The sequence below is a fragment of the Limulus polyphemus genome, unplaced genomic scaffold (genome assembly GCF_000517525.1).
Source record: "Limulus polyphemus unplaced genomic scaffold, Limulus_polyphemus-2.1.2 Scaffold693, whole genome shotgun sequence".
NCBI lineage: Eukaryota > Metazoa > Arthropoda > Merostomata > Xiphosura > Limulidae > Limulus > Limulus polyphemus.
This window is the reverse complement of record NW_013666303.1, coordinates 16,174-25,915: the sequence shown is the minus strand read 5'-3', so window position 1 is coordinate 25,915 and position 9,742 is coordinate 16,174. Positions and strand designations below refer to the sequence as shown.

Here is a 9,742-nt window from a genome sequence, read left to right as displayed (position 1 = left end):
GTCGTATAAATACAGTAAATGTTATTTCATACTATGATCAGAATAACGTCAATGCGGGTCGTATAAATACAGTAAATGTTATTTCATACTATGATCAGAATAACGTCAATGCGGGTCGTATAAATACAGTAAATGTTATTTCATACTATGATCAGAATAACGTCAATGCGGGTCGTATAAATACAGTAAATGTTATTTCATACTATGATCAGAATAACGTCAATGCGGGTCATATAAATACAGTAAATGTTATTTCATACTATGATCAGAATAACGTCAATGCGGGTCGTATAAAATATTCAATATGCTCTTTGTCCATTTCAACAACAGAATTTAGTCGAGGTTGGTTTGTAATAGTTTGTTTATTTGTTTGTTTTATTGTTAAACACAAAACTACACAATGAGAAAGCTGTGCCCACCACGGGTATCGAAACCTCGTTTTTAGGGTTATAAGTCTTCACACTTGCCGTTGAGCCACTGGGGGCAGGTTAACGATAAACAGCAGCACGAAGCGTGTATTCAGTGTCGTGCGTCAAATAAAGTTCGATACGATTTTGTGCTCGTGTTAAACATTGATGAATTAACGAATGAGCTTTTAGATCAAACTCATGTTTTTAAATGCAGTTTCTGATGATATCACATAATAAGTAAATACGTTTTTAAGGTCACCTTACAGCACTATCTATGGTCGTCTTATTCTATTTTCTAATAAATGTGTTGGGCGTATGTTTTTATACATCTGTATCAAGTGACTAAATTATAGATTCTGTATTTCTCTCTTACCATACATACGTTCATTCTCAAACTTTCTTTGTTCCAACCCTGTATACACAGAGTCAGAAATACATATACAGGCTGTCATGAAATGCTTCCTAATACGAGACAAACTTTTATTATCATTTAAGATTGCTTGAATGCGTGTCTATAGTTCTATATTGCGTGACTATCATATTCCCTGTTTCTCATGCGGTATTACCTTAAACGCATATATATATATATATATATATATGTATGTATGCTTGGGGCTTGTGATTTATAGACAAAGGTTGGTTGAATATACAAAAACTAGGCACTAGGAGAATAGCATACGTCAAATAATAGAATTCTAGTAGTTACTAACTCTACAATAACGTGGAATCAAATCGGTATCACGATAGTAATCAGGATCTGGCAGAAAGAAATTCAAAAACTGTTTATGAACAATTAAAAATTTGCTTGAAAATAGCTTGTACTTATAGAAAAGCTAAAGAAAAAATTATGTGTTTTTAGTTTAACTCTATCTAGGTTTAGTTTAACTCACCTAGGTTTCCAAATGATCTAAGCAAGATTAAAACTACACTGATTTGTTGATGTTAATATAAAGCTGACATAGAAAACTTTAGTTTCTAGGATTTTTCAGAAGTAATAAAATGGAGGCTAAGAAGAATTGGTTCACTTCTCACTGTCATTCATTCCAGAAACAAGAATTATGAAATAGGTTTGTGAAATTGTTAAGTGTTTGGTGAAACGTTAGCTTTTGTTTCGCTGTGGTCGTATCTTCGTTCAGAAAATGATGTGATCGCCGAAATGTAAACATACAAAAAATACTGAAATAAGCTAACTATTAAAACTGAGTTTATCATCCTTTACTGATTTTCTGAAACTTACAGAGCACGTCGTTTGAGAAGTAAGAGAAGAAAAAATCGCTCGTTCACAGAGCGATTTATACCGACAACGTGTTTGAAGAGGATGGTAATTAGACGACGGCTTTACGGATATCTTACGAATTATTTTATTAGATGTACCATGTAGCATATCCTCTCTAAACATTCAGGTGCTAAATATGTCAAAATAAGAACACACAAATTCACCTTTTGAATAACTTTACAATTTTGTTTTAAAGCTAAAGTTTAAATCGGGATTTTTTTTATTTGTTTGCTGAAAACTTTCTTGAAGCTTTGAAATCATCATAACATGTATAAGACAGGTGCTATCTTTCCCATGAGTTTTTTTTTCTTCTAGAAAGCAAAACATTTATTGGCAGAACCTTATGACCTAGGAGGTTCTCTTAAAACCCTCTACTACCTTACGTACATTGCAACGTACTTGTATAAACTGAATTAAGAAAAAACGTTTTTCCCTAAACTCGTATACAACTTGTACACAGACATCGCGGTTAATAATACATCGTTATTCTGGTTATGAATAGTTTAGCTAGTTTATCCAAACTCGTGTACAACTTGTACTCAGACATCGCGGTTAATAATACATCGTTATTCTGGTTAAGAATAGTTTAACTAATTTCTCCAAACTCGTATGCAACTTTTACACAGTTATTCTAGTTATGAATAGTTTAACTAATTTCTCCAAACTCGTATGCAACTTTTACACAAACATCATGGTTAATGATACATCGTTATTCTAGTTAGAAATAGTTTAACAAAACATATAAAACATCTGCTATGGATTAAAATGAATCGTCGTTTAAGCTTCTTATAAGTGAATGAATACAGTATTAAGTACATATATGATTGGATTCATAAAAAATACGACTTGTCAAATTAGCACAATGCTGATTATTTGCTTTGTTTGACATTTTCTTTTCACTCAAACCATCTATACTGATTAGAAGATAAGATGCTAATATTCTTATAGGCTCAATTAGATTGTTAATATAATAAATATCTAAAAGCATATTTAGTACTAAATTTTTGGTGTTTTGAAAAGTTAGGCAAATTTTATGGAAAATTGTCTTTATTTACCAAGTACAAAGTCAATGTCTTTGCCCGTCATCGCTTTGATTCTCTCCCCGATGAGTCGAATACGCTCTCGGCGTAGCTCAAGAGACTTTAACTTGCATTCTTCTGTTAATCGAGACAAATCTTGGGCGATGGTCGTGTTTAATACCTGTGTAAAGAAATTTCGAAACATGCAAATGTTTGAAAGCGTCCTCTGGTAGCGAAAGATGACTTATTTATATTTACCAGTAAAATACTGATAATTGTTTTAGTTCATAAACAAATTGCTTTAGTTAATAACATGGGATTAGATAGATAGTATTAATTGTTTCAATGCGCAACCACATATTTAAACAGAAATCAATAAATTAAATTTCACTTTAGATATTTAGCTATATAGCAGAGGAATAGCGTGATTAATACTAAACTTAGCCGCCCAGTGGCACAGCGGTATATTTGCGGACTTACAACGCCAGAAACCGGGTTTCGATACCCTTGGTGGACAGAGCTTAGATAGTCCATTGTGTAGCTTTGTATTTAACTACAAACAAATACTAAATTTAGACTGAAATGTTCGGCACATTTCGTGAAATCAAATATTACCTTTAATCTCAACTAAAAGAAAAAAAAACCCCTATAAGTATGTTTTTGAAATAAACTGAGCCTTAATCTAACAATACTTATAATAGTGATAGTTCTTTCTATACCCTAGTTTGGTTGTCTATGGATATGCGTACCTTTAATGTTAACAATGACATTGATAGTTTCATTTATTAATCTAACATTAATCTAACAATAATTATAATAGTGATAGTTCTTTCTATACCCTAGTTTGGTTGTCTATGGATATGCGTACCTTTAATGTTAACAATGACATTGATAGTTTCATTTTTTTTTTCAATTCTAAAATGTTTCTTAATATAAGACAGCCAAATGAGTACAACTTAATGGGAAGGAAAATCTCGTGCTATAAATTCTGTTAGATATTCAAAGTGGAGCTTTACTTAAAGGTTTTTATTATTCCTCACCTGTTCAAACCATTGACGTAGAGCACCTGATCGCCGATAGATGACGTGATAACATGACATTGCATGCTCATGTCGTTCCGTAGTTTGCATATCCGTAAAAATATACGTAATAGCCTAAAAAACAACAACACAAAATTAGAACTGCTGTAAAAGACTTCAACGGAGGATTAACTTTACATGTAAATGCAATATGCGTAAAATTCAAATTTCTCCCATATAAGTGGCACTACAATGACCTGTATAAATCAGATTCTTATACTAAAACAGGTTGATGAAGTGCCTAGAATAAAAAAAAATTAAATATTCTGTTCTACGCATAGCTTCTAGAAAAATCCATAATCATGATCAGTAAAGGAGTACAAAACAACAAATTTTCTCAAAACAAAGGAAATATTTTAAATTTAACTAATACTGGGTGATGGTCGAAACAAAGGAAATATTTCATTTTTAGCTTATAAACCGGAAACATAATGCTGGGTGATGATCGAAACAAAGGAGATATTTCATTTTTAACTTATAAACTGGAAACATAATATTGGGTGATAGTTAAAACAAAGAAAATATTTTAAACTAATAAACCCATAATACTGGGTGATGGTTAAAACAAATGAAATATTTATTTTTAACTAATAAACCGGAAACATAATACTGGGTGATGATCGAAACAAAGGAGATATTTCATTTTTAACCTATAAACCGGAAACATAATACTAGGTGATGGTCAAAACAAAGGAAATATTTTATTTTTAACTAATAAACTGGAAACATAATGCTGGGTGATGATCGAAACAAAGGAGATATTTCATTTTTAACTAATAAACCGGAAACATAATACTGGGCGATGATTTGGGGATAAATCATAAAATAATATTTTAACCTTCAATTTAAGCTCTCAAAATAACATCTTACATTATTGTTAAAAATTCTCCTATTTCTAAGAATTTAGTTTCTAATCAATCACAGTGTAAATATAGACCTTTCACATAAAATTAAAAACACTATTATTGAGCAGTAGATTTTGTGTTTGTATTAAATAAAAGGTTAATGCAGTGGAAGAATTAACTATAACCCCCTAGCGGCACAGCGGCATGTCAGTGGACTTACAACGCTAGAAACCAGGTTTCGATACTCGTGGTGGGCAGAGCACAGATAGCCGATTGTGTAGCTTTGTGCTTAATTACAAACAAAAGTTAACAACAGTTCATATTGTTTACAGACGTTTGTACTGTATTGCTACAAAACAGCAATTCTGAAATTATCGACTTGTTTCTGTGTCGTTCACCATCGATGTGGTCCACATGTTACATAATATTGAGTAACTTTATGCTTTACCTTTAAATATCAATACAAAGAACTTACCAATAAACTTGATGAAACATTTCCTAGGGAAAACATATAAAGTATCCTTATAGTATTTAGCGAGATAAATTGATAGTATTTCTGTTAATGTTTTGTGATTCATCTGTTAGTAGGAACCCTATAACCAAAAAAGCCATGGGCCTATATATATATCGGTAGTTAGTTGTGTATCAGTAATTTGGTGCATAAATAAACTAAGAAAACGTGTTTAAAAACGGATATTAATACTGGATTTCAAACATTATAAACATTAAAAGAAATACGGTAGAGGACGTAGGTACAGCCAGAACGATTGAGTGGCAGACCTTATTGAGTGTTTCCACTTCTTCGTGAGCACAATACGGAAAAATGACGTTAGGAAGGTACCGGTGAGCTCCTTGCAGATTCTGGCTGGCGGCGACCAGATTGTTCCTGGCTTCAGCGGCACAATAATATCGCTTTTCAAGCTCACTATTCAAATATATCAACATAGAGTAAATTTATCTTCCACTTTGATATTAGCCTGACATTGGACCTTAATGATACCATTAACTAGAGAACATAAGGTACAAATTCAGGGTTTTATGCTGAACAAATAATAACTCAAAGTAATGTAAACAGCTTCTAGATGAAACTTCTAAAATTAAGTATAAAATTCTTAACATGTAAAGAACTAAAGGGGTGTTTAGTGAAGATAAAAATGAGTATGCAGTTGGGAATGTATAAAACATTTCTTCAGAAGAAGAAGTTTGTGAAACAAAGGCTATGTGATGGAAATATTTATGATATACATATGACACTAAACTATGTATTTAATCATTTTATTATATATATATATGTAAACAGTACACACACAGTCTGTAAGTGCTTTGTGATAAAGGAAAAAAAAATCTTAAAGCCCCGACAATATATTTGTTTTAAGGCGAACTAAAAAGAAACACTAAAATACCGTGATATGTTTCTGAATTTCCGTGATTGCTTATTTCTCGATTTTATATATGCAAGGTTTGTAAGAACGTCTATGACAGTATTAGATATTTGCCGGTATCGTTAAGGTCCAATGTCAGGCTAATATCAAAGTGAGTATTAGATATTTGCCTTTTTTTTTAGCAATCTTACCTTCTTAATTATTTACCAAGAGACTTTGCTTAAAGCAAAGTTTAATTGTTTTCTATTAGTTTAACAAAGAAACTAAAGATATTTATTGGGATTTTAGTACGTTATACGTCTATAAATATTAGAAAAAGAATTCTATCTAAGAAAAGGACAGTACATCTAAAAAAAAAAAAGATAATAGATGAGAGTGGCTCTTTACTCTGTAGGTATTTCCGGTATTTCCTTCCATTTCTGAACACCTAATCCTAGCTGGATGGCAGCTTGCTTGATCATCATGTGTCCTTGTCGCCATTTGAAGTGAGCCTGGTTCATGTGATTTTTTTGTTCCTTGAGAAGGTCCACTTCTTTCTCAAGCCGATTTTCTAGGTCACTACCGTAATCCCCTCCAAATATGCTGTCTGAAAAAATGGACAAACATATAAAGCTATATAACACGATAACGTTAATAAGCATACTGAATTATTTAGCCTTGAGCTACCCTCATTAAATTACAATGATTTGATCTGGTAAAACAAAAATATAAATTGAAATATAGTACCAATCTTGAGTAATTTTTGATTGAAACTACATGACTGATTACGTAATAACTTCTACCAGAAGAGCTGCTAAATGTTCTAAAATAACAACTACAATTAATAATAAACAATTACCATCGCTCCCGGTCCATATGTATGTATGTCCTCGTGCGTATCTTGAAAAATAATCAATTGATTTACATGAATTTTTTTACAAGAGATAGGGTGTCCCCATAGGACGATCCTTCCCAAAGGTGGTCAGAAGCCGGATGCAAATCCCGATTCTGGATCACTTTGAAACATTTTTTTATAATGGAGATATATGACAATTTATCAGTTTAATGATAATAACTGTAAAAAAGTGATCGGATCAGGTCTGAATTTCAGACGCACATTGAAACCAAATGTGGAGCGAGGGTATGCAATCTCTCTGATTGCTCTTGTTTTAATTATGAAAGTGGACCATACTTCTAGTCATATGTAACAAGAAATGAGATGTGGATATCAGAAGCAAGCACATATCATGAAGAGAGGATTAATAAACTAATAATAGTTTCAAAATTGACATAGTATTTTAACCTGCAGTGACGAAGAGAAATTCCACCTATTTCCACCCTCCATCTGATTTTCAAAACCAAAATGAATCTTCACTAAGAATTTTAATTTATTAAAGTTTTCAAATCCTATTTAAATTAGCCCCTGTATAATGTTATATTTTGTAAAGCTTGTTAATACTGTAAAGAAACGAGAATAGTTAGTTCACAGCTTTAAATTCCGTTTAACGAAGTGAAGAAACCGTTATTTCCTAAAATATGTATTATATTTATTTTTATGATTGTTTTTGTATTGTTACAACGAAATGAATTAACTCGTGTATGGTTTATTATTTTAAAAAAATAATAGTAAAAAGTATATGTTTTCACCAGAAGGGAACTTTCAACGTTTACACGATTTGAAAGCTTACATTTAAGACATATAAATATAAAAAATGCACTATTTGTATGAAATAATTTTGATTTTTTAACTATTATTATATCTGTCAGAGGCTGAAAGAAGAATACAAATGTAATAGTGTTATTATGATTTAAATTTGTGTTGTTATGTTACACGTGTGTGTTTTGCTATAGAATGCCAGAAAGAGATATTAATTGAAACTTAAGATTAATTTAAACGGTAAAATGACTTTAAAAATCAGAAATATCAAATGTATGTCGTCAAAATTAATAAGTATTTTAAATCACCAATGATAGAAAATCACAAAGAACTTCAAAACATCGCTAACATTTTACTATAGATGGATGTCTACAAACCTATAATTGTGAAGAGCAATATTATTAAATATTACTAATGTCGATAAAAACACGTCTAAGAACGGCTTACAATAAGATCAGAATAATAAACATAATGTTAGGGAAGATACCTAAAAGTTCGTCTCTCTCTTCGTAAAACTTTTGCACTTTCTCTCCATCTTCTGTTAAGATGGCTACTTCCTCTTTCAAAGAATCTCGTTGCTGATTTGTGCTTTCTAATTCTCGTTTAATAATCTCCTAGAAAAAACAAATTGATGCGCTCAAAAGGTATTATAGATATGTAGATAACGCGAAAGGATGAATAAACAGTTAAGTAATTTCAGGGGTCCTGTACAAACATAGTTTCGAAACATTACTTTCCTTAAATGGGAATAAAACTTGCATTTTCAGTCTTCTTTCTAATATTGAAAATTTGAGAGTATTTTTTAGATCTGGCAATTTTTAAATAGAATTTGACAAAAAACCTTAAACCCAACAAAATTTCAAACTAAAACTATATTTACTCAAGATTGTGAACCTTATGTCTATTTCCTTTAATAAAATATAATTATGATAAATAAACTTTCATTTGACGACAATAAGTTCCAAGTTTAGACTAGAAAAAAAAGTATATTTCTATTCAAATTCATTTTAGTTTTTAAAGCTATTTGAATATGTAATTTACTTGACAATGTGCGTGTGTATCATTATATAGGATCTTTTAAAAAAAATTTTCTTTAAGCAGATGAACACTTTTAGTAAAACTACTGGTAAAGAAATAACTTGTTGAATAATGTAACGTTTTCTTATAATCCGTTTATCGCCATTGAATGTCGAATTACTGAAAGCTGTTGTCAATTAAAAGTGATACACTATCATGTTAACACGAATCAGACACTATCATGTTAATATGAGTTACAATTGTTCACTTACCTGGCGATTTAAAGCATCCACAAAATCTTCTTGTTCCTTTGTCAGTTCTTGGCCATTTTCTGTTTTTTCTATCAGAAATTCTTTTACATTTTGGTCACTAGCCCCATCAGCATCAACAACAGCTTGCAGTTTCATGCTTAAGTCAAGAGAAAAACAGAAAGTTAAACTATCAACTGTTATGACCAAAGTCCTACTGGTTTACAATGTTCTTTCAGTGTCAAGTTAATTGAACTTCATCGATCAAAGAATAAATTATTATTGTTAATAGTTGTACACTTAAAACAGTGAGGATAAAGAAAGATGAATATAACTCTTTTTTTTTTAAATAATTTCCACATTTAAGTCCTTTACGTTATATAATTATACTGGCAGAGAACATATTACAAAAAGCCAAACGTCACTGGTGGAAAGCAATATGGTCAAACCGTATTTCGGCCTCAACAAACACTGATAACGTTGCCAGTATTGGTAAACTGTGTATTACCATTATATATTAGAGCCAGATAAGCAATTAATAGAAGAGTAGATTACTTTTAAAAGGTGGGGTGCACTTATGTAAATATCCTATTTAAAAGGTGGGGTACACTTATGTAAATATCCTATTTAAAAGGTGGAGTATATTTATGTAAATATCCTATTTAAAAGGTGGGGTGCACTTATGTAAATATCCTATTTAAAAGGTGGAGGTGCACTTATGTAAATATCCTATTTAAAAGGTGATGGGTGCACTTATGTATATATCCTATTTAAAAGGTGGGGTGCACTTATGTAAATATCCTATTTAAAAGGTGGAGGTGCACTTATGT

General features: G+C 31.2%; 1 protein-coding gene across 1 annotated transcript in view; it reads right to left on the bottom strand.

Moving 5' to 3' along the window:
- The window catches only part of LOC106460009, a 22,193-nt gene that overhangs the window by 8,636 nt on the left and 3,815 nt on the right, over positions 1-9,742 (bottom strand). The window contains exons 3-8 of the mRNA XM_022386611.1: positions 8,937-9,072; positions 8,135-8,261; positions 6,399-6,597; positions 5,410-5,554; positions 3,746-3,859; positions 2,742-2,886 (exon numbers count right to left, since the gene is read on the bottom strand). Coding sequence (XP_022242319.1) covers positions 2,742-2,886; positions 3,746-3,859; positions 5,410-5,554; positions 6,399-6,597; positions 8,135-8,261; positions 8,937-9,072 — 866 coding nt within the window. The remainder of the gene's footprint in view (positions 1-2,741; positions 2,887-3,745; positions 3,860-5,409; positions 5,555-6,398; positions 6,598-8,134; positions 8,262-8,936; positions 9,073-9,742) is intronic.